This window comes from Magallana gigas, chromosome 4 (assembly GCF_963853765.1).
Source record: "Magallana gigas chromosome 4, xbMagGiga1.1, whole genome shotgun sequence".
In the NCBI taxonomy this organism is placed as follows: domain Eukaryota; kingdom Metazoa; phylum Mollusca; class Bivalvia; order Ostreida; family Ostreidae; genus Magallana; species Magallana gigas.
The window spans coordinates 32,804,610-32,830,894 of NC_088856.1; the positions used below are offsets into that span (position 1 = coordinate 32,804,610).

The 26,285-nt window shown below is 34.8% G+C and overlaps 3 protein-coding genes across 6 annotated transcripts in view; all 3 read right to left on the reverse strand.

Annotated features, from left to right (window-relative positions):
- Window positions 1-4: 4 nt before the first annotated feature.
- On the reverse strand, window positions 5-17,575 carry LOC105331622 (protein MCM10 homolog). Its single transcript, XM_066082150.1, has 22 exons — window positions 17,451-17,575; window positions 17,092-17,123; window positions 16,638-16,802; window positions 16,030-16,302; window positions 15,302-15,760; window positions 15,081-15,203; window positions 14,831-14,965; window positions 14,436-14,541; window positions 13,878-14,040; window positions 13,359-13,517; window positions 13,093-13,220; window positions 12,922-13,002; window positions 11,342-11,434; window positions 11,084-11,236; window positions 9,052-9,134; window positions 8,716-8,957; window positions 4,000-4,126; window positions 3,365-3,504; window positions 2,702-2,815; window positions 1,828-1,973; window positions 224-266; window positions 5-136 (listed from the first exon to the last, which is right to left on the reverse strand). The coding sequence occupies exons 2-22, from the start codon at window positions 17,096-17,098 to the stop codon at window positions 35-37; spliced, it is 3,042 nt and encodes a 1,013-aa protein (XP_065938222.1). The 5' UTR covers window positions 17,099-17,123; window positions 17,451-17,575; the 3' UTR covers window positions 5-34.
- On the reverse strand, window positions 2,824-3,357 carry LOC136274663 (ATP synthase subunit a-like). The gene is given in 2 exon segments (XM_066082046.1): window positions 2,824-3,114; window positions 3,117-3,357. Coding segments are annotated over 2 exon segments (513 nt in total). The 5' UTR covers window positions 3,339-3,357.
- A 1,608-nt stretch (window positions 17,576-19,183) lies between the features above and the next one.
- The window catches only part of LOC105331620 (dedicator of cytokinesis protein 3), a 50,814-nt gene continuing 43,712 nt past the window's right edge, over window positions 19,184-26,285 (reverse strand). For 2 of the 4 annotated variants that reach the window (XM_066082153.1, XM_066082151.1), the window contains 12 exons: window positions 26,139-26,285; window positions 25,859-26,000; window positions 25,313-25,482; window positions 24,723-24,989; window positions 24,122-24,385; window positions 23,840-23,934; window positions 23,048-23,132; window positions 21,913-22,083; window positions 20,858-20,909; window positions 20,681-20,716; window positions 20,190-20,260; window positions 19,184-20,043 (listed from right to left, as the gene is read on the reverse strand). In XM_066082153.1, coding sequence (XP_065938225.1) covers window positions 19,798-20,043; window positions 20,190-20,260; window positions 20,681-20,716; window positions 20,858-20,909; window positions 21,913-22,083; window positions 23,048-23,132; window positions 23,840-23,934; window positions 24,122-24,385; window positions 24,723-24,989; window positions 25,313-25,482; window positions 25,859-26,000; window positions 26,139-26,285 — 1,746 coding nt within the window. In that variant the 3' untranslated portion in view covers window positions 19,184-19,797. Of the gene's footprint in view, window positions 20,044-20,189; window positions 20,261-20,680; window positions 20,717-20,857; window positions 20,910-21,912; window positions 22,084-22,557; window positions 22,788-23,047; window positions 23,133-23,839; window positions 23,935-24,121; window positions 24,386-24,722; window positions 24,990-25,312; window positions 25,483-25,858; window positions 26,001-26,138 lie in introns of those variants that run through there. The other 2 variants (XM_066082152.1, XM_066082154.1) reach the window with 2 other exon arrangements.

Genomic DNA, 26,285 nt, shown 5'->3' on the forward strand with positions numbered 1-26,285 from the left:
GTCCTTATATTCAGAATTTCAATATCAGATGTCCTCAAATGTTGAGATAGACAGTTTGCTTCATGGCGCCGAGATAGGACACCTCATCCCCGCGTAGACTTAGCTTCTCCCCGGGCAACTTGGGACCTTTTTTCTCCTACAAGATGTCAAAACAATACTCTAATACTGCCTCAAGTATGGAAAGAGCGACACATTTCATTTCATACCATAAATTTGACTTTACCTCCATCATGGCTGTTCTTTGAAAGCTGTACTCCCCACACTCACTGTAAAGGGAACCAGGAAGTGCCGTAAGTCATTGTAATTGAAGCTCAACAACATTTTTGTGTGTATTCTACACTTAAAATGGGCTTATTAATTTTCAATGAATGAAAAAGTGAGCACTCTCACATACCCCACGCTCCCACATTACTTGACAATGCTACACATAATTAACGGCAAGGCATGCTTTATGTACCCGGTACATAAAATTCCATGCAGCAGTTTAAGAGGATTTGCACTTAAAAAACTGTTCATTTCTATTTCAATATATGGGCAAAATTTTAGGTTTTAAAAGGGCAAAAATTCCCAGGAAAATAAAGAAACCTAAAATTTTTGGTAATATGCACATATACACATTGTTTCCTAGATTTAAGGTTTATGAGGACTTGCGCTAACAAAAAAGGAGGACTGACGGACAGATGGACTGACTGCAAGACAGACAGACAAACTGACTGACGGACTGGTCAAAACATTTTATCCCTCTCAACTGTTGCATGGGCTATAAATAATAACAATTTGATTTGAAATAAAGAGTAAAAGCCTGTTATATATCTAGATTTGTTATTTTATAAGGTCTAGTAATGTCTACATAATTAAAATCGCATCATAAAACAATTTATTAATATGGTGGGTGCACTAATGAAATAAAAATTTTCTGTGCTGATGAAATCAATACACTATTACTTAGTTAAAAACTAATGATGCAATACATGACAACAGTGTAGATATAACATAGCTGCTGTTATTACTTATTAGGTTTGTTACTACAGAATTACTGTATACAGGGGTTATTTTCGCCTATGTTATTTTCATCCTTTTTCACTTGCACTCGGTTTCGCCCTGTCTTGAATTTGCCCAGACAAAATATTGTTTAAAGAGAGATACTTTGAGATGTTAGAATTTGCCCAGTCTTAAACTCCTGACAATTGACAATGAGGGCGAAAGAGACAAAAACTAGACATCATTAAGATGGTGACTATCTCAAAGGGCCCTGCTTAATTAACAGAAAATGGGATAAAAGCAATTCACAGGATTTTACTTTTACCTATGACTCAGGTTGGCATAGAACTTTAAGCTCATTACTCTTACCAACAGGCTTTTTGGGGTTTAATATCAGTTAGAAATAATAACAATAATATCAATAAGAAATAATTTGTGTTCTAAAACCAGATTTTAAAGAGATCTACAATGACCTTCACACTTGACGTTGAAACTTTGTATAAAAATGCTGCACACCCTTTACCCAAAAACTCTGTTTATGTGAAGTATGAGCCATAAATATGCTCCGAATTTTTTTTCATGGTGATATGAATTTGACCCTTAACTTAGACACATAATTCAAGGTCACTGCACATCCTTTGACCAAAGGCACTCTGTTGGTAAAGTATGAGCCAAATTGGACCAAAGGGAAGTATGATAGCCGATTGGGCAACGGGGAGAGACTGAGAGGATACTCTAAGACTTACAAGGGTTCTGTGAGTATTTGGGGATAAAATCTTACTCTTTTAAAATATGGTTCTGTGGGATATATGTGGATAGAGCCCAACAGTTTAGTCCGACACTTACCAGGGTTCTGTGGGGTATTTGTGGATAGAAATTTTCCTCTTCCCACAGTGTTTACACTTAAAAAAGCGCTTGGATGTCTCACTCTTGACTATGGTATGTCTTTCAGTTTTACACTTGTCTGCAAGCTTCATGGCTGTATAATTACACTGCCAAGACAAAATATATGTAAAATGTTTAACTACACTGTCAAAATAAAATACATGGATTCTGTAGAGCTACACAGTGAAGACAAAACATACTGTATAGGTAAGCTCTCAAAATAAAATGTGTTTTACTCTACTTATGTTGTAAGCTAAAAACTGTAGATAATATCCTCCCACATATGGTATAAGAAAAAACAAACTTAGATAAAACTTTGAGAGGCTAATCATGCATTCACGTATTTAAGAACACTGTACTTAACCAATGGCATAAATAACCATTTTACAGCAATGTTCTTTACACTGACATGTAGCTACATCCACTATCAAGATAAAATAGAGTATACTGTTAAGGTCTGCAATTGTCTAATCATGATACACATGTATTTTCTACCATCTGTAAAATACATCAAAAATTAAACTTGAAGGTTTGACGACACATTCCTCGAGCATCTTTTTGTATCTCCTTGTAATCATAAAGAGTTGCAATAAAATTATTATTATTTATAGTCGTTTATAATGATGAAAATTTTATTTATCCATGAAATTGCATACTCTAGTATTTTACAGAAATGTCTGGTAAGGTATTCTAATTTTTTGCAAAAAAGCTTCTCAAAGTAGTAGTAAGTCAATAACAAATTCCTGGAAAAAGTTATATAAAATTGAGGAACGTGTCGTCTGACCTTAATGCTGAATTTTATACAGAGGTTGTTGAGCTTTCCTTGAGTACTCACATTTTTACAGGTGAAGACAGTACACCTGACAGACATGGTTGACTGCATCTTGTCTTCGTACTTCTCTTTCTTCTCCAGCTCCATGAAGTACCTCTCCTCCTGCTCCATCTCCACCTGACCAATCACAGACAACACAGAGATAAACAGACACACAGATAAACAGACACACAGAATAAATAGACACACAGAATAAACAGACACACAGATAAACAGACACACAGAATAAACAGACACAAAGAATAAACAGACACACAGATAAACAGACACACAGATAAACAGACACACAGAATAAACAGACACACAGATAAACAGACACACAGAATAAATAGACACACAGATAAACAGACACACAGATAAACAGACACACAGAATAAACAGACACACAGATAAACAGACACACAGAATAAACAGACACACAGATAAACAGACACACAGAATAAATAGACACACAGATAAACAGACACACAGAATAAACAGACACACAGATAAACAGACACACAGATAAACAGACACACAGAATAAACAGACACACAGATAAACAGACACACAGAATAAACAGACACACAGATAAACAGACACACAGATAAACAGACACACAGATAAACAGACACACAGAAGTTTGTACATCACCGGGCATTGTACTAACACCAAACAGGAACTGACCTGAGCTAGAGTCCCCGTGTGTTTTGACCTGGATTTCATGAGATTCTTAAATTCCTCTGAATTCTCGTCAATGTTACCCAAAAGCTTGGAGCGTTTCACTGGAGGTTCTTCTAGTTTCTGTTTTTCATCAACTGTATTTCCTGCCAAATCATTGACAACTTAAAAAAAATCCTAAATAATAGCTAACTCTAATTGTTGAATACAAATGTATGCTGAGTGTCTATGTTAATTAGACATATCTATCCATTATATAACAGGATGCATTGAAAAACCACTTATCATTTTAGAGATGATCAAGTGAGCAGGCTGCTGTTAATAAGACTATGTCAGATGGGAGTGAGCCCCATTTTGAAAAGGTCTAAGTATTTATGTTGAACAGGATCAAATATCCCTAAATACCTATGTTGATTTAAGATTGACTATGTTTGATAGGATGAAGTACCTATGTTGGATTAAACTGACTTACTATGTTGGATTGGACTAAATACTTAGTAGGATAACACCAACTTACTATGTTTGATAAGACTAAATACTTATGTTGGATAAGAGTGTCTTTACAATGTTGGATAAGAGTGTCTTTACTATGCTGGATAAGAATGTCTTTACTCTTTACTATGTTGGATAGGACAAAGTACCTATGTTGGATAAGACCCTTTCCTGCATCTTCTGCTTACTCTCTGGAGAATCTCGCTTCCTTTTAAGTGCATTTGGGTCTTCCTTTTGTATTCCTCCACTCCTTTTAACCTTGGATATGGCCATCAACTGCCAAATATAAAATGAGTCAAACAAAGGGTTCTCACAAAAAATACCATATCAAGCCTACAAATGAATATCTAGTGTAGTTTGATCTTTGAACTATGACCCAATAGGGGTCAACTACTCCTTTGGAATACCTGCATACAAAGTCTGATATCTGTTCTGCAAAGAATTCTGAAGATACTGACCAGACAATGTTTAGCTTCTCAGGTGATTCCAGACTTGCTGGACCAATGTTCTTTGACCAAGTGACCTCAAAATCAATGAGGTCATCTACTTCACAGGGTACCTGCATAGTTCTAAGTTAAAGGTCTGTCTAGAAAACCATTACTAAATATTGATATTGATAATAACCTCTTGGTCAGCTACCCAACACTCCCACAAATTATCAGGAGCAAACTATATGCTTCTTTTTTTTCTAAAATGGGGCGGGGCCATAAAAAACCTTTTCTGAAATCAGATAACCAGTAAACATTCCTCTAAAACCTTGTTTCAGTGAAGTTTGCACTATTTCATCATTGATTCATTATAAAATAAAGACGTATTAAAGTTTATTATTCTGAACATCTATTAAAGGGACTTGGACACAATTTGAGCTTAAAATTTCAAATTTTATTTCCATGTTTTATGTATAGAATGGTTAATATGGGAATTTTTAATGCCTTGTCAAAATTTAGAAGTCAAATATTGAGTTACAAGCAAGGTACAGAGTTAAAAATTCTTTGTTCTGTAAACAAAGCTCCAGTCTTTTTATTGTTTACATGTGTTGTTGCTTCTTCTACATGTAATATAATTTAGGAACACATTGATTGAAACAGTTTATCTTCTTTGCCCCATGTCATTTTGTCAGAGATGGTAATTCCTTACTTTACATTATTTGTAAACAACTATAAGAATTGAGCTCTGTTTACATACCACTGTATCTCTCTCATAACTTGACTTGTAACATTCAAATTGTAGTCATTCATTTGAACTGTAGTCATTCATTTGAATTGTAGTCATTCATTCAAATTGTAGTCATTTATTTGAATTGCACAAGAAAACTATTTAATACATAAAAAATAAAATTTTTATCTCAAATTGTGTCTAGGTCCCTTTAAAATTAACCCCAAACTTAAGCATTCAAATGTTCAATACAACAGCTGACGAGTTTCTGTCTATCAAATGACAAAATTGAGCAAATCAGAAAAAGTGGCTTCCAATTGATAGCATTATCTTCCCTTCCTTCCTCTTGGTCCATCATCTCTAGCCTGAGGTCAGAGGGATGGGGAAGGCCTGAGGGCTTGATTAGGTTAATCATAGTTACAGAGATCTGCTGATAAGAAATCAATACACAACACTCCAGGTCTGCAAGCGCTCCATTCATAAAAACTCCAGACCAGCAGTATCTATCAAAAAACATCACTTCCTCCATCACAGTCAAATGCTTCTTTAATCCTCTTTGTTGGAATGAAAGATGACAGATAGGTTTGGGGTCAGCAAGCCTAGCGGTAAATCAGTCATGCCACCAGATAATCTCAAAATATACATTGACAATAAACAGGGCTTCAGCAGGGTAAGTTTATGATGTACAAATCAAATAGGAAGTCACTCCAATATCAGACCCTCCACTCAAAATTTTCCAACAAAAAATGGACAATTTATGGAAATTTGTTTCCTGTGCTATTTCAGCTACATTTTGTTCCTGACTTTTACAAATGATATTCACAATGATTCATGGAAATATTGTTTGAGGCAATGTCACTTCAGCTGACATCTTCACTAATCTTGCCATTTACAACCTTGTTTCTGGAGGTGTTGGAAGGCTGTCACTGAAAATGTATATTCAAGGACAGGACAACATCCAAGAATAATGCGCAGTAACCTCTGGAACAAGAGAGATTGATATGGCCATCCTTACTGCATGTTAAGCCCTCTTAAGCTTCAGAAACCTGAGTCATTCTTAATTGTTATTCCATTTAATACCTTGTTCATTGAAAAGGAAACACTTCTAAGATATTAATGTTTTTGTACAAAAAATTCAAGATCTCAAAAAAACCAAAATGATTCAATCTTTTAAAGTACAAATATCCTACCAATCGACTGGATTGGCAGATACATGCAGATAGATAGATAGGTAATTAATCTTTGATGTATGTGTTTATCAATAAAACATGAACTCTTACAGAGGTCTGTGAGTTGGCTATACACAGATAAAATATATTGACTTGGGGGCTTGGGTCAATGACACTATGACAGTCTACCATCATATCCTTCTGAAATACATCAGTGCACTCTGTTTAATACTGTTCACCTGGCAAAAAACCTCACCTAAAGATAAAAAAGCCAAATGGCTTTTACAGTTACCTAAGTACCGGTACATGTACGAGGGTCAATAAAAAAATACGAAGACAATGTGGCTGTCTATCATATATTTTTCAGTAAAGTCATAACTAACAGATTATATTAATGCAACATATTTATTTTATTGATATACGAAGTTTCATTCCATTTGATGAAAAGGTATTTTTGTTATCCAATTTTAAAATCAACATGTTTTGTCACTACGGCGCACAGTAACTTTGAAAACATTGGTCAAGGTTAATAGAAATATCCAATCTCTATATCACCCTGAGTCTTTTGTGCTTTTCACTATACAATTTAAATTGAGAATATTTCACTTGACATCTAATTTGTTCACATTTGTTCGAAAATCATGAGTTAGTTCCTTGAAGTTTTTTTTATTTTTTACCGCATGTCTTCTCATTTACAGTAAGGAAATCCCTGAAAGTCAGATGACATTTATTTTTCAACCACATATTTGCAGACATTCTACTCTCTTTCGTATTGTTTAATGTTCAAAATACATTTACCACAACCCCCACAAAATGTGTTAGACTACAACACAAATGTGCAAATAATTTTTGACTTATTTTTTTACCCCCATTGAACATTTTCGCAGTTTTTATTTTTTCATTGCGCCGTGACATCTGGCGACTTCAATGTTTTTAGTTAATTTTAAAGAGGACTGTATGTCTTTAGTTACTGATGTCTGTTCAACATATCTGTATATCTCGTCATTACTTGGTACATAGTATATCATGACTATTTTTGATTTTAGCTTACAATATTAGTTGGATTTAAGCCTAATTTATGGAGATATTACTTTTAACATATGATTTATTGTTGACACAACACAAAGCCTGACCGTGCACCGTGAACTCGTTATTGCAGGATTAGATTCTATATAATTCTTAGAAATAAAGGAATATATTCATTTTTTTTTTTATTTTAAATTGTTTGAAACAATTGCTAAATTATGTCTACTGAATTTAGTACATGTTATATAATATGACGTTAAAAACCATAGCTACGGCAAAAGTCTTCATATTTTTTGATTGACCCTCGTATATTGGGAGGGATCCACAGGTTGCTGTTTATTAATAAGTATTTAATAAATCCAAAATAAACTAACTTATGTTTGAAATTTGTCGCTCAAAATCAAATAGGGAAGGTTTTCAAATCATTGTATTCCATAAAATTAGGTCAAGATGTAAAATTAAAATTTGATCGATTAATTTTCATGCTACTTGCACTATTTATTGGGTAAGTTGGTGTAATTGTGACCATTAATTATACATAGCATTTCAAAACCTGATCATACAGCCAAATAGCTCTAGATTTTTCTCTGAAAATAAGCAGTTCACTATCACTTTGTTCTAATTTCAAATGAAAACCCAAGAAAACAACCAAATTGAAAGCATATGCAACATTGTGATGCAGATTAACTTTGACCATATCTGAGGCTTCTTTAACTATCACAAAATAATTTCTTCTTCTCATCAAATCGATCAATTTCTGACTCAATCCATTCTCTTTTTTAATTATTATTTCAACAGGAAATGCAAAGAGAAGAAACTGAACTAACTGCAGTAGTTGATTGCCTAAAATATGATGATATTTTATGATAAATGCATATTGGGAATACTAAAAATAATTATCAATATTTTTTAAACTAAAAAATTTGAAATAAATTAAAAAGTGATCGAAATTAAAATAGCATACATGTGAATTAAAGTTAGCATGCCATATGAAGTTTCAACAGTAAACAAACTTCGCAGTTGATGCTGACTGAAGTTAAATTAGGTTAATTAAGTTACATTAAAATGAAATGAATTTATTTCTAGTAATACACAATTTGAAAAAAGTAAAAAAAAAACAAAACAAAAACATTTATTTGATATGAGGTTAAATTTTTTTGAAAGGGATTATGTTGTCTATTTTGTTTCTGCTCTGCCAAAGTAATTGATGTCATAATTTTTTAAAACAGAAATCACTGTGTTTGAATTGTAAAATTAAATATATGCCTATTTCCTGATATACTTGTAATTAGCAATAAAAAGATTTCTAACACTAAAACCGAGTTAACAAAAAACAGGACTGACAGACTGACAGACGGGTTAAAAGACATTTTACCAGAATTCCTTCTGTGGGGTATACTGAAAACATTGCATGCCTTTTCAAGGATTGTAGTTAAGAGTCTTTCCACTCATTTGATCATCTGCTACTATTAACTCCACATGTACAAAGTTAACATATAAATCTCGATCTAATACCTTGGCAATTTCTGTGCTAGATACAGGCTTGGCTTTCTTGGACATATCAAGAGAGATAAATCCGTCCATGGATCCCCCTCGTGCTAATTTGGGAGTCACATCTTTTGGATTCTGTGGACTTTCTAGGGAAGCTAGGCCACTCTGCCTGGACTTCCTTCTCCTGACCATGTCCTGCTTGTGTTGTTTGAGTAATTCAGCAGGGGATATTGATTGTATTTCCACTTTTTTGTCACCTGAGCAGTCTGCAAAACCAAGTATTGTTCAAACAAAACAAACCTTTAACAATGAAAGTGGCACAAACGTTTTGTAAAGAGAGTGTATCAATCAAGAACTAACCTGTTTCTTTGGGATTTTCTTTCTTTACTAGATGCTTCACAAAATTCAGAGACCCAACAGTAGGAGTAGCTAAAAGATCCACACTGAAATTACATAGGCTTTAATTAAACACAGGCTAACACAAATAACCATCACTTAAAAAGCAATATTTGTTACACATACACAACTTATTTGCAGACCAATCTGACTGATTTTTCTTCACCAAACATATCAAAACAAGAGATGTTTGCAAAACACTTATGCCCCCCTCCCATAGAAACATCTGCGAAGAAAATGAACGGAAACTACAAATAATTGAAATTTTCTGAGTAGAAGGCACATAACTCTGTCAAAATTGCTTGAATACACCCAAAATAAAACTTGACCTAGATATCATTATGATAAACCTGTATACCAAATTTCATTTCAATATGTGCATCCTATGCAAAGAAAATGAACGGAAACTGCAAATAATTGGAGTTATTATATGTCCAAAGGGCATAGCTCTGTCGAAAATTGCTCGATCGCACCCAAAATCAAACTTGACCCAGATATAACATGTATTATGATAAACCTGTATAGGGTGATTTAACCATGCATCGGACACATACCTTGGATCGGACAACTTTGTTTATAAATATACAAATAAATGTGCATGCGCTCATGTGTTGTTTCGTATATTCCTGAATTAGAACAAATGAACTTTATCATTATTAAGAATTTGACAGTCACATTGTCAAAGAAATAGCAATATAGACATCGTAAAATGACATCAAATACGCCATTATTGAAAATTTAGTTACGAAGATTTTACACTAAAGCATGATTTGAATGTTGTGCGTTTGATTGTAAATTAGTGAAAATGCACTCTCTTCGTAAAATAATTAGAAAGAAGTAAGTTTTGAAACAAAATTTGATTAAAATAAGTCCAAGAAATTTGAACAATTAATGTCAAGGCCATTATTGCACCATATCTTCATTTCACCATGGATCGGACACAAATTAACCATGCATCGGACAGTTTTCACTGCATGATTTCTTCTAATAATATGGAGATTATGTGCCCATTCCTTCTGATATACTTTAAATGTGAAGTAAAATAAAAATTCAAAAAATAATTGATACAAACATTTTCCTCAAACCACTTAAAAATCGAGTTTTACGGACACACCATTTTTAGTCCAAAGTTCCTGTAGGAGCTGGCACGATAAAGAACCCCTTATGATAAATATTCCTTTAAACAGAAGCACTAGTCTTAATTCCTATATGTATATTTGAGGATTTACATTAAAAGAAATATGAATAGCAATTGAATAAATTAATATTTCCGAACTTTTGTATTTTTGCATTAAAACCAGAAAATGTTGTTATTTTTAATCTCTACTGCACTGCTATAGCTGTCCGATGCTTGGTAAATATTGTCCGATCCATGGTGAAATAGTTCAACACTTCATTAATTTGCTTTATTTTCTACATTTTTAACAATTTCACAATTTTTTCTCCAATAATTAAGCAAGGGGAAAACCTGTACCTTTTAAAACAAGTTTTATTTATATTTGGACGATATTTAATGCGTGAACAAAGGGAAAAATCCAAAGGTGTCCGATGCATGGTGAAATCACCCTAGCAAATTTCATTTCAATATGAGCATCCTTTGCGAAGAAAGTGAACGGAAACTGTTGGTGGACCAACCGACCGACAGACATCAGCAAAGCAATATGCCCTCCCTTCTTCGAAAGGGGGCATAATAAATTTCTTTCATACATTTTAAAATTATCATGTCCAATATAATTTATTGTCTAGAATGAATTGGTTTGGCTGATGGCTTTCAATTGATAAACAATTGCAAAAAAATTAAAATAGTTCATTCAACTGAACCTGATATTTATCAAATTTAGTGATAATTACATCCATAATCCAAGTGAAATCTGTAGTTTTTGCACAATGTTAATTTAAAACATTTTTCATATGTTAACTTTAACTTTTTATGATGGTGGGTCAATAAAGAAAAAATCAGAAGTTGGACAATCTATCTGTTTACTGCAGAGCTTACAGGTCATTTTTTTTCTGCTCCAGTTGTCTGAGTTTCTCCTTGTCTGCCGGGTCAAGGTCGTGGAGGGACATGGTGGTGAACTTTCCCTGACTCTGTAGCTGCTTGGCCTGGAGCTTACTGACCGTCACCTGGTCCTTCTGGGACGCCTTCCTCCTACACAAACACACAAACTCAAAGTTTATATTTGATCTTCAATGGGTATTTCCAAAATAAAATAAATTACTATAAATACATTTAAACGAATGCTTGATGATATACTTTGTATTGGTAAATGTTTCCCCTCCATAGAAGAAAAGAGAGTCTTTGTTGTTCCTGCGTCCAAACACATGATTCTTAGGGGTGACTGCGGAGCTAAAACAAAACCATGATAAGTCACCTCGTTACACTATTCACATTGGACCCTTGCAAACTAAGTGTTTATATATGTGAGATTGCTACATAGGACTGGTAGACAGACACTGTAAACTAAGTGTTTATATATGTGACGATTGCTATATAGGGCTGGTTGACAGACACTGTAAACTAAGTGTTTATATACGTGACGATTGCTATATAGGACTGGTAGACAGACACTGTAAACTAAGTGTTTATAAACGTGACGATTGGTATATAGGACTGGTAGACAGACACTGTAAACTAAGTGTTTATATACGTGACGATTGCTATATAGGACTGGTAGACAGACACTGTAAACTAAGTGTTTATATACGTGACGATTGCTACATAGGACTGGTAGACAGACACTGTAAACTAAGTGTTTATATATGTGACGATTGATATATAGGACTGGTAGACAGACACTGTAAACTAAGTGTTTATATACATGACGATTGCTATATAGGACTGGTAGACAGACACTGTAAACTAAGTGTTTATATACGTGACGATTGCTATAAAGGGCTGGTAGACAGACACTGTAAACTAAGTGTTTATATACGTGACGATTGATATATAGGGCTGGTTGACAGACACTGTAAACTAAGTGTTTATATACGTGATGATTGATATATAGGACTGGTAGACAGACACTGTAAACTAAGTGTTTAAATATGTGACGATTGTTATATAGGACTGTTTATATATGTGACGATTGCTATATAGGACTGGTAGACAGACACTGTAAACTAAGTGTTTATATACGTGACGATTGCTATATAGGACTGGTAGACAGACACTGTAAACTAAATGTTTATATACGTGACGATTGATATATAGGACTGGTAGACAGACACTGTAAACTAAGTGTTTAAATATGTGACGATTGTTATATAGGACTGTTTATATATGTGACGATTGCTACATAGGACTGGTAGACAGACACTGTAAACTAAGTGTTTATATACGTGACGATTGCTATATAGGACTGGTAGACAGACACTGTAAACTAAATGTTTATATACGTGACGATTGCTACATAGGACTGGTAGACAGACACTGTAAACTAAGTGTTTATATACGTGACGATTGCTATATAGGACTGGTAGACAGACACTGTAAACTAAATGTTTATATACGTGACGATTGCTATCTAGGACTGGTAGACAGACACTGTAAACTAAGTGTTTATATATGTGACGATTGATATATAGGACTGGTAGACAGACACTGTAAACTAAGTGTTTATATACGTGACGATTGCTATATAGGACTGGTAGACAGACACTGTAAACTAAGTGTTTATATACGTGACGATTGCTATATAGGGCTGGTAGACAGACACTGTAAACTAAGTGTTTATATATGTGACGATTGCTATATAGGGCTGGTAGACAGACACTGTAAACTAAGTGTTTATATATGTGACGATTGCTATATAGGGCTGGTAGACAGACACTGACCTTCCCTGGAGCTCCGTCCGCTTGGCACATGTTTTCTTGTAGGCTGACTGTACATGGTACACACAGAACTGCCCTTGTTCTCTAAAACCAATGACAATACAGTTAAATCAGACCTCCCTATGATACTCAATGATACTGCTTCACACACACACACACACACCAAGCACTCACTTGTTGATGAAGTTGGTACAAGCCTTGCCCGCCTTGCTGACCCCAGCACACTTGCCTAGATCCTGGGAGTAGCCCATCATCATTATCTGGTTAGGATGGTTCACTGTGAAAGCCATGTCCTGCTGACCCTGGAAAATAAAGCATTGCTACTTGTATTGATAGACTAGACAAGATTTAGAAAACTTGTTTATTCCTATATAGACTGGGGTGTACAAATAGATCTAGATGTACCTCTATAGACTGGAGTGTACAGATGTGTTCCATACCTTGTCTGCTTTGTCCATCTTGTTCGGGTTTAGAATGCCCACCACAGATTTGACCTCATTCTTCCAGTGCTGTTTAAACACCTCCCCGAATAAGAAGAAGCTAATAGTCTGATCGCAGTCATCCAGGTCACTCAGGCGCCAGATACAAAAGGACTTCCCCTAGATATGAGGTAGAGGGATAACTGTAAAAGTGGTTATTTACACGTGTGGGAAATTTACACTAGTTATGCGTAAAGCTTAAAACCGTGTAAAATACCCCACGTGTATGGTAAATAATTTAACACTCCAGTGTGGTCAATAATGCATCCGCTTATTTAATACTTACGCATACTGTTTGACCATAAAAATCGCGTTCTTAACCACCAGCGTAAAACGCCACTTTTACAGTATACAAAATCAAGCACAACACCGTGTATCTACCCTTTCTGGATTTTGTTACATGCCTACACATATTTTAAAGCTACAAACTATATCCACTCTTGGTATATCCTATACAACCAAGAGAAACGTTTTACTCACCGAGGATGAAGTCCGAGGCTCAGATTTATGTACAATGACCCCTACTGTCACCCAGTCTCCTTGTAATTCAGCACTTTTTAACTTAAGATGAATCTTGGATAGCTTAATTAGTTTCCTGTCTGCCATCTTGTATTTCATTTCCATGCTAGATATCTTTGGATTGCTTAAAAAAAAAGTACTTTGTATACAGCTATATGTATATACATGTAACAACAAGGTTTAAGATAAATAAAGGTTTTAGAATGACAAAATTAAAAATTAAGTATCAAAATTACATAAAAATAATTTTTTATCTGATTTTTTTTTTCATTATGTAAAAAAACAAGCTCTGTTGCTACTAGACTTGCATAATAACACCAAAACTTGTCAACAAGGATCACTGGACAAAAATGAAATGTCAAAGTATGGATCCAATGTCAACTTGAATTTAATAAAAACTTTTAACTTTATTAAACACATGCATTCAATGGACAAGCTCCTCCATTACATAGGCTACCAGGACAATGAATTCCTACAGCCTCCCTGTCACTACGTTAACTGCTGGACAAATGTACTCACATTATTCTGATCCCTGAGAAAGGGTCTGTGATACTCTGATAATTCTCACTGCCATTCTTATGGGGTGGATTTACCATCTCCTGGCCGGGGAAAGGGCCAGTCTTCCCTGAAACAATTAATATCAATCCTTCACTAGATCTGTTGGCTATCTTTTTTTGGAGAGAATCGAAAACTGTAACCAGTGTATTGTATGCATGCAAGTTATAACTGCAAGATTCCCGAGAAACCTCCTCTCATGGAAGAATGAAATAAAACAAGTACTTACTCCAAGAAATCACTTTTTCTGGTTTTGTTATCAATTAGCCATTTGCGAATAAAACTCAATGTGTTTCATACCTGGTTTACATAGTACAGGTAAAACACACAATGAGGTGTAGGTATACAGTAGAGCTTACATGACTTGGACTTGAGGGCCTTCTGTCGGAGTGCCTTCACATCCTCCAGGGACGCCGAGGACACCCTCTGGGAATCAGCTGTCTTCATCAAGTCATGGATAACTTGGCCTGATTCACTCAATCCTGGCTTTACATCTAATAATTTAAACTGAGATAAGCTGACTGTATCCTATATGAATACTAGCAATAATTTGTGTAGGCCGGTAGATACCAAACTCAGTATTAACAAAGTAAAAGTACAAATACAAACCCCCATCCAGTTCCTCCCAATCACTGTCACTGTCCCCAAATAGCCCACTTGTCCCCTTACCCTCAGCCCCTGGGTCTGAACTGGCAAAGAAAGGATTTTCGTCTGTGCTGTCAATTGTTAGTTCTGGAATAAGGATAAAATTTGTCAATAACTTCTCAAGGGTGAAACATAAATAACCTGACTCAGGTTTTTGCTTGAAAAGAACAGAACTAATACACTACCTCTCTTATTTGACACCACTGATTTTGAGTCACTATTTGGAGACACTGTTTTGGAGATACTCTTTTCCCTTTTCTGTTTCTCTTTATTATTTGGAAGGTTGAAACCATTTTTCATTTTCTTTTCTCCATTTCCAACACAGGTATTGGATGGCAACAATTTGTTTATACGTTGATGGCCTGCGAAGTTCTCTGGGTCCTTCCCTGTTTGAGATACTTCAGGAGTTACAGTCTGTTTTCTTGTCTGTGGCTGAGACATTTCTGAAGCTGGTGTTTGTTCCTCTTTCACTTTGAATGAGAGCTGATCTTCAGAGGTTTCTCCACCACTTTTTTTAGAGTCTAAATCCTTAGCAACCTCAGACTTCCCAGATGATGATAATTTTGAAGCATTCTTACTTTTTTTTCTCTTCTTTAGTTGAGATTGAAGTTCCAACATCTTCTTTTGAATATTCAAGAGCTCAGCTGATTAACAAAACAATTAAATTCAAATTATAGATAGTTAGGTTTGAAACAGATTTATTTATGATAGTAGATAAAAATAATAAAGAAATTCAGAATTGCTTAATGACAGTGTTTTTACAAAGTACGACACCAATATTAAATCAAAGTAACATTCAGAGAGTTAAGTGTGTGAATAGAGGCGAGTCAGTCCCACATAATGGACATCAAAATCTTGACTCTATCAGAAACATCAGTGTTATATGCAAGGTGATGAGCCACCTTCACTTTACCCTGTATATCTGTGTCATCATTCGTGTCATCATCCGTCTCATCATCCTCTTCCTCTTCTTGCTCACTCATCTCATCAAGGGCAGTCCGAGATAAAGATGGCTCACACGGCTCACTTATCACAGTACAGGCAGGCTTGGACTGTGACGGCCCACTCCTTCCTTCAGACGGGGAGATGTCCTTGTTCCTTGATAATTTATTCCCAGTATCTCTTTCCTCAAAATCACCATCCTCCTCCAGAAAGGCTGCTAGGCTGTCAATGTCACAATCCTCATCTGCAAAAATAAATCAACTTTGAAAATTCTTTACCGGGTAATTGTATTTGTTTTTGCTATTTTGTACTGGTAGTCTTATGTAATTTTTAAGCACTACCGGTATTTTAGTTGGTGTACAATGCTTTAGTAAATTAGTAAATACATACCCTAATTTCTATTTTTAATAAACCAAGAGAGAAAAAAGCAAAATTAATGTAACATAACTCATGAGTATGCTTTCCCTTATAATTACATCTGCATCTCTTACCAGTCCAGTAACTACTAAACAATTAGATCCAGAAACATTTAACTTGTTCAGCACATAACAATTTTGTGAATTCTTTAATCAACAAGACCTTCATTGGCTGGCTGTGGACCCTTGGTGAGGGTTGAACTCTGTGGACTATTTCCGTTCCCTTTTCCCACTGACTTATTGTCAGGTGGATCCCGTTGTTTTACATCTCCTGAATTACTATCGTCATCCAAAAGTGAAACTAAGACATCCAAGTCACATTCATCTTCTACAAAAGTTTAAACCAATTTAATTCAAAGTATTCCCACAATTAATTGATATGTACATATGAAGATAACTACTATTGGTAACTTGAACGCATATTTACAGATAGAGCCTTATTGATTTTATATACAAGTATGTAGCTATATAAATGTTTGCTAGCTGAACTTCATAAGTTTATTGTTATACAATCATTCAAAAGATTTATGATCATCGACATGTTTCAAAAGCATGTGTGAGATATGTCATATTTTCATGTTTACATGCAAGCATATAAAATAATAAAGAATACAAACCTGACATTTTGACTTTTGAAAACAGCAATGGTCTGAAACAGATAATATAGGCCATTATTGCCATGGAAGCAAAAAAGATTTTTTTTCATATTATTTCAAATGAAATGATAACAAAAAATGATCAGAAACATTGTAGCTTTTGTGCAGGATCTGGAGTAACAAACTTTCGAGCCTTCTGGTGTCACTAAACATTGGCTTAATTAAGAGATGGACACTTTGTGATGAGTCCCTGTGTCAAGAGTATCAACACATGATCTAACGTAGGTCAGTTTATTCAAACAGACCAAACATATGACGGTATATGAGGTTCAGAACATGATGAGATGATGCTAAACTGATACAGAAGGTGAGTGATTTACCTTCAAAGCTTGTAAAACATCGGATTCTCTCTTGACTGCGTCCCTTTCTATATGCCTTTGGTTTATATCTGCCTACTTTCGCTTTTTGTTTCTTGGCGCCATAAATGGGCGTGGTTAAAATATAAAGTTTCACTGAGGAATAGCAATTTCCGAATTGAGAGAGAGAGAGAGAGAGAGAGAGAGAGAGAGAGAGAGAGAGAGAGAGTACCCAAACTCCGTCATCATAAGCTGGAAACATTCCGCGTTTCTCTGTAAATTATTTCTTGTGGTTTTTATCATTTGCAATCACTAAATATAACCTGAAACGTTATAATTTATAAAATTATTATCAAATATATTTTTATTATTATTCAAATAAGCCCTCTGAATACGACGTTTATCACACGTGCTATCATAACTTATGAACCTAACTCCGTCACCCACATGATCTATGATACGCCAAGGAAAGAAGACACATTAACAATTTAGTTTAAACTCAGGCCAAGTTATAAGTAAAATTGGTGTATACAATTTAAAATGTATTTAATTTCATCAAAGTGAAATGATCGCCAGAATAAAAAATGGGTCCTTGTAACAACAATCACAATGACCTTTTCAGAATGTATGGATGTCGTTTGATTTCTGTCCTTACATATTTCAAATATATCATTTCAATAATGAATATATTAATGATTATCTTATTTTTTTATTACATTTTTTTTATAATAAATGTAGCATATTCTAAATACCGACATACCGTAAATATCTGTAACCCTACATCATGAGGCCTGCCTGATACATTTCTAATACCTATTAAAACAGACCTACATATACACGTACTGAGGAGATAGCCAACAGATTTGGTACACACTCATTTACTAGTAACTGGTACATATATCCTTTATATATAGCTGCTAATAAGAAACAATAAATGTAGAATTAAAATATAAATACATTCATAATCTGAAGATATTTTAGAATTCTTAAATAAAATAAATCTTTTGGATAGCAGTGTCCATTTATAAAAAAGATACTTGTCACAAACTTTCTGTATTAAAACAATTAATTAAAACTTATGTGTACATGTAGACCAGTTGAGCTAAGTTGTGGAAAATTTGTTTGGAAATATTTCCTTGCTGTGATGACATGTATACATATTTGCAATTTGAAATGCAATTGAAATGAATTGCACAAGCATTTGAGGAACTATTGAATCATTGATAGGGTTGCCATTTTTGTTTAACATACAGTGTAGCTAGATCTTTGCTGGCAAAACTTTATGAATTCTCTTCCTCGAATTACAGCAATTCAGAAGTGTTTGTCAAGGATGTTATATTTATGACTGAGAGGTACCAACAAAATTATGAAAAACTGAACCACTATAAATTCGAAAACTTTTCAAATTTGTTAGATCTTTATTATAGTTTAAAGTTCATCCCAACACAAAATATGCTTATATATGTTTGACATTACATGCAATAGTCTGCAATTTCAGTACTCATTGCATACCTTGCATTTATTTCTTCATATTCAAATTTTAGATAAAAACAAGCCACATGTATGTGATAAGAGTACATGTATTTCATTGCATAATCATTGGCACACATTAAGAAACTAAAATGACTTAATAATTAGCCTATTTAACATCCCTTTGCTCTGATAATTTCCAATAAAGGTTTGCTCTGTAGTCAATCATTGAAACCAAATGATAAGCTTCCTGCTCTTTTGGCATGTAAAACGCATCAACGCACTCACAGGGGTAAATGTATATTTATTTACATACATGATGCACTTTTTATAACAGAATCTGCATGGAACATTTTGCAGAATAAATACATGTAGTTAAGAATTAATGTCTTTTATTTGATCATGAAATAATCATTAGTACACACACAACAACAGATCAGTTCCTGGATGAGATTTAAATACAATGTTGATTGTTCTCTGATTCTATGAAAATTCTGTAACCTGCAAATATATTTCACATAAAAATAAAATTTTTAAAAATGAAAGATTGCAACAATGAATATCATTTGTAGATGCAAAATGACGACATGAACAGTCAATATTCTTGTATGCATTGGTAAAAACTTCTTGTGTAAAAATTAATCTGAAAAAAATCCCACACATGAGATTTGTGTATATCACAGTCTATTGCCAGGGGAGAGCCGCCATTACCATCTACACTGCCAACAGAAATCACGCCTTTCTCCTCTCCCTTATCACTTGCCCAGATTATGCGTACAGTAAACAACATAGATTTTAGCACTAGTTTCAGTCTTCTCACTGTGTTTTAATCTCAGAGGATAATCCCCATTAGCAGAGATCTGCAGGGCTTAGTTCTATCCCAGGAGTGCCCCAACCTCTCTCAGAGTCTACTGTTTTCCTCATGCCGGATTACTGAGGAGCGAGGAGCAGGCTTTGGCACTGTGGAACGTAGAACAGAGGCCCTCTGAGGAATAGGAGGAGGAGTGTCCGAACTCTGTGAGGACTCCACCGGCTCATACATGGAGGTTCGATGAAGTCCGTTTGTCTGTTTCCCTAGGGAGGGTTTACGGGGAGGTAATGGGGGTACACGATTGGATGTAGCACTAATTTCACTTTTGACAAGTTCCTATATAAAATACAAATGCAGAAAGATGTATTAAAATAAATGTCATAATAAAACTTAAATTACAAAAATATCATATTTTTAGGTCAATCAAAAAATAGAAAATACCAGGAATGAGGATTTAGAGTGAAGCAGTAAGACGACGGTACCTGTGTTTCCTTTGGCTGCCGTTGTTTGGGAGGGGGCTCAGGTTTTTCTGGGATAGGCTCTGCAGACAGACCTGCCAAAACATTAAGTATATCTAAGTACACACATAACAATCACACAAAGCAAAGAAGTTACACCAGGGGGTGGGGGCTACACAATTTTATTCCATTTAATATATATATTCATTAATGGCATACAATGTATGGTAAAAACCAAAGTAGTACAATGTTGAGTATCCACATGCATTATTTCACTCTCCTTTGTAAACTGTTTTCCCCAGATGTCCTATTTTAGTTCTTAGACTGGGAATGAGAGTCTAGCAATACACCAAAATGGTTGAATATATCTACCATATGTATCAAATATCTTAAAAATCAATTCAATTCAATTTTCATGACTATTACACACTTTGCTGGTGTATAGTACAGTACATGTATATCCGTACCATAAAACTTGGTACACATATACTAAGTGACTGCACCTGGAGCCTTACCTGGATGTCTGAAGGGACTGTCTCTGCTGAATGAATCTGTCAATACAAGTCAGAATCAGAGTCATCATTAGTTAATAATCAAACAATGATTTTCTTTATCCTGCAGCTTTTTAAAATCATTTACATCCCTCATGTCAGGACTTACTATTTCAATAAATAATTGGGTTGTTTCTTTACCTGGGTATTTGTGGGATGGCTGACGTGAAATATCTGGATCTGATATGGACTTCTGCACAAAAATATGACAAAGGACATTTATAAGTTTGACATCTATAAGTTTTCTCAAAAATATAATTGTACTGTTTTTTTTGTAACCTACTGGTACCATATAGCAGGTTATTTTAGTAATTATCAAATTTTGTAATTTTAAGTTATCATAGTACTGTTATAAACCAATTTTGACACTTGAATACAAAATTTTTCATGACAAAAGTGAACATAAGTGTAACGTTAGGATTTCAATTTTGGCCATTTTATCAGTTTATCAGCTGACACTACAATATAAAATGAGCATCCTGCAAATAACCGGCTATAAAGTACCAGGTAAGTGTAATCAAATTTTGAATCAATTTCTAAACTACTGGATATCAAAAAGCAAAAAATCATGCATAACTATTCTACTGAAGGGGAGATTACAGTACAGAGGAATGTATATTATGGTAAAACAAAACGGAGGATCTGAAGCTCATGGTGACATGACTGAGCAAGTCTTGTAACTATACTAAGTTTCCAGCAGTCCCAGGCAGACTAAACCAGACTATTGAAGAAATGAGCACAACCCCACAGAACTGCATGTCCCACTGGATTTTATGTGGGCTCCTAGTTTCATATTTACTCATCCAATATCTAAGCATCTGTGGCAAGTTAATAATGACAAGTCAATAGCCTAATATCAAAATAAAACCATGCTTTTGAATATATTTATCTAAATGCATGGACAAGCAAAACAACGGATATATTGTACAGATATAAATATCTATATAAAATTTGGTATCAAACTCATGCTTTTTGTAACAAAATACATATCATAATGACTCTAAAAGTCAGAAGAACAATAAATCCCTATTGCACGTTCTTCAAGTAATCAAGGAGGCAACAGAAATGCTGTATGAGCCTTTAGCTCTATACCCACCACAGGGACATGCTAAAAACAGTCAACTCCCAGCCACAAACCACAACATCAAAATCAGGGCCCACTGAATGCAGTATAACCGAGGCTGAGTAATGTTTACCTCCAGCAGTGATGAGCTGACTGTACCAGAGTCGTACCACACAGACTTTGGTGGAACTCGAGGTTTCTTTTCAGTGCTTAGTATCATTGAAAATGGACGCTTTTTCTTGCTATTGTTGGAGTATGCTCCCTTGGGTGGCTGGTTGGTAGGTAGATTTATAGGTGGAATATTCTGATATAAACATGCAGATATGACAATAGACAAAAGACATCTACAGATTTACTAGCAAGCTTGTTATACATGCAAAACAAATGGGTAAAATCAGGGAAGGGGAGGGGGCTTGAAATTTTACAGTATAGATTATTGTAACATGCTCACAAACTGCATGGTTAGTTTAAAAAAAAAAAATTTTAAAAAGAAAATAAAATTAACTGAGTATTAGTAAAGATTGTAAGATTAACCATAAAATAAATTTAAACTTTGTAAGGGAAAAACAAATAAAAAATACACAAAATTCTAAAAAGGATTGAAATACAGATATTTTTTTTAAATTTTGATCCTTTTAAACAAATAACTGTGATAACATTCATTAACTTTATCAACATGCCTTTTTTTTTTTTTTTTTTTACAAAAAAAATAATGATTCACACATAATTTACTCATCTACTTGTATCATAATTAACAAGGAATATTTACAACATTGAGTTTTCTTTTTTTTTTATTAGTCTTTAAAAAAGTGACTTTAGTGCACAAATAAATCAACACAACAACAAAGATAACAGAGTGGAAATAAATGAAAACCATTTGTTCAGAAAATAAAGGCAATGCAAGAATGTTTTGATAAATTTTGAAGATTGAAACAGAATTGAAAAGTGTTAACAGAGGTTAACGGTCTGCAGTTATAAATTTCTCTTCTTTCTACTTTTCACCACATTCTACCAAAAACAGACATGAAAAAAACATAATTATTCATAAATTCAATTTAAGAATTTAAAAATTTGCGATCTATATCTGCGAGTATTTCTGAACACCAGTTAGTCTTCATTTATACGGAGCAGGAGTGTCACTGCAGTAATCATTGCTTGTTGTTTAAGTGGTCAGTTAAAACACTATTTTCCATTTACGAAGCCCTTCACTGAAAGCTCACACAGAGTAATATAGCTATATATAACACAGTGTCTGTGCTAATACTGACCTCTTGAGGTCCTTGATCCGGTTCAGACAGGTCTACTAGTTCTTCCGACACTGCGTCTGCTGCTGAGAACCCTGAGGAACGATTGCTGCAATCAGGAAAATAGACATAGTGTACAAACATAGTGCTCTCTCACTGTAACATGATCATGAGTTTCTAAAAGTACAACAGTTTTAGATTAGCAAAGACTTAAACAACATGTAAATAGGTAGTTTGTGGGGTTTCTTTGCATATCAATTGGTGAGGTGGTAGGATAAAATGATATGACTCGGTGCGGCTTTACAGTGATTTAAAGCCCCTGATTTGATCTTTCTCTGAAAATACAAATTATTTTCAATTGGATTCAGTTCTAAAATTAGTGAATGTATTTAATGTGTATAGATAAAAATTGTTCTTTGATAAGTTGATGTCAGTGAAAAATTTAATAAAATTTGCATCTTAATTATATCACTCAAAATGGAGGTCAATGCAAACAAACACACTAATTTTCAATTCATACATCATGTACGCATTTCCTTTAATATGAATTTCTTTTCAACATTTGAAATGAAAACTACCTAGCAAATTCTTTAATTATTAAAGAATGTTTATACATGTGTTGTCATAGCAGGTAGCAATAACAACACTGATTTAATAAAAATGTAATTTTACGGTAATCAAATTTTAGAGAAATAATTCATAATTATACTCTAAAGTATAAAATCATTATTAATTGGTATAAGGGTATATAAAATATTGCGTGGAATGGTGATACACATGTAGTTTTCCCCTGTGAGGTAGTGAGTGGGTACTGACCTTCCTGATGACTGTATGGACCCACCCCCCGGGGTTCCTGGTCTCTGCTCCACCAACATACTCTCCACTCCTGAGTCTGACCGACGATTCCCCTCCTAGTGATACAAGAGAGGACTCAATACTAAATGCTTAACGGTATTATAATGAAAGGAAACAAAGAGATGAGAGGAAGTCTTACCCTCACTAAGGACAAAGATATAAGAGGAAGACATCCTCAGTGAGGACACATATAGGATGGAGACTTATCCTCATCAATGACACCATTATCAGACATAGACTTACCCTCACTGAGGACACAGAGAGATGAGAGGAGGACCTGCGTACTGAAGAGGACTGCATTCCCAGACTTTCCTTGATATCCCGTAATATTTCACCAAGGGAACGCAGCATATCTGACAGTCCCGTCCCATGCATGCGGTCCATGGTCTTCATTAAATGGAGTCCATGGTCCAGTAGTTTGACTTGTTCATTCAAGAGTTCCTTCAGCTCTCGTATTCTGTCTCTCTCCTCAGGGTGTAGTCGCTCATAATCCGGCGAAAAGAAGGCCTGGGTAGATGAGTTTCATTTAAGTATATGTGTGTTTATCATGCAACAAATATTCAAATAACAAACAGAGGATTATTGTGAGCTGTACAGAAAAAAAATTTGAAAGAGCACATTCCAGTGTACAAGTACTCTCAACAGCAACCTCTCCTCACCATTGGACAAGTACAATTTGAACACCCAGTGTTATATGTATGTTTATTACTGGTATATATCTCTATCAGAGTTTACTGAATAAATAAAACTATTTAATCTGTAATAAAAAGTCATATATTACACTTACCCACATAACTCTTTTGCACATGACCTGTCAAACAAATGCATCCCACAATGTCCTTACCTCTTGATACTTTGGTATTCCACCTTGAACAGAGGCACTAATCATTCCTTGTAATTTCATGGAAAGAGATTTAATAGCATCAATGGAAGAGTCTTTTTTAGTTTTGTCAATCTCTTTTTGCAGTTCTTTACATGCTGATTTGACAGCTTCATTGGCTGTACACACAGGACTGAGGGTCAGCTGTTCGGTGCGGATCACCTCGTACCACTGGAGGATCCCGGGGAACGTGTAGTTGGTGTGCATCACCAGCCTCTCTGTACACAGGGTCTGGAAACAGACACGTCAAAATCAATTACTGTGGAAGCATTTCAATTTGTGGGGGCCAATTTTTCGTCAATTGTTCATATTTTTGTGGGGATGTAATTTTTTGGATGCATCCGTTTTCAGTTTCAATAAGAGAGATAACTCTTTTTAAATTTTTTTTTTGTCGAGGATGTGAATTCATTAGGGAGGGCTACCCACGAATACTACGAAAATTGAGTCACCATGAATTCTAATGATTCCACAGCAATACACTCATATTCTACAATTATTAGGATAAGACTGAGTCTTTATTACCGACGATCAATGAAGGGGAACCATATGACTACCTTGAACTCATTGTTTGGATCCTTCTCTCCTCGGTGAAAAGATCTATCAAACTGGAATGTACTGACATCATTAACCGTATAGAAGTTTTTAATCTCAGGAGCTACACCACTGTTGTACACAAACTCAGGCTTATCCTCTGGGCGAGGTTTGACGCTGCCAATCTGTATATCTGTAATCAGACAAGGGGGACAGAAATGAGCTTTTAAAATAGCTCTGAAGTGACATATACTTTATACGTTTGATTTTTTTCCTAAATTAATACAGAATTAATGACAGAATGAAAGAATTTTGAAATCAAACACTTCTAGAAAGTTAGATACATGAAAAGTTTTTAAAAAATTTCATACATCAAAGAGCTGGCATTGAATATTGAATACACACATACAGTTGTATTTTAGGAATAAATATCAATGAGGGAAATAGAGTTCTCTGCCCCTTGTACAGTGTCTACCAGTGCTTCTTCATAATTTCTTTACAAACCCATTATTTCCTATAAACGATCAAAGATCTTTTATACAGCCCCTAACTAGTAGTAATTGTCGTACATTGAGCCTCCCCCATTTTTTTTTGGTCGTCGATGACGTTGTTGAACTGTAGGATGGTAGCCATTGGGTACTCCTGCTTCAGCTGGTTAATGATGTCCTGTAGCTTCAGACACTCGTTTCCTCTGTAGATGAACACTTTGTTCTGGAACATGTTCACAGAACTTTAATATCACATCATATACCGTAATATGACAACAGACTATCTGCTAGAAATCAATAGCATGAATCTAACAACACATTAAAAGTCTACTGAATCTCACATTGAAAGAAAAGAACTCACTCTAACAAATGGAGGGAAGAGCTGGCCATAGTACGCCACTCTGAAGTAGGTGGGTTCCTGACGCGGGTAGAAGACCGGCCTGTCCTGTCCCTCCTCCTGAACTTTGACTCCATCTAATATGTTGCTAAAAAACCGTGCCTGTCTTTC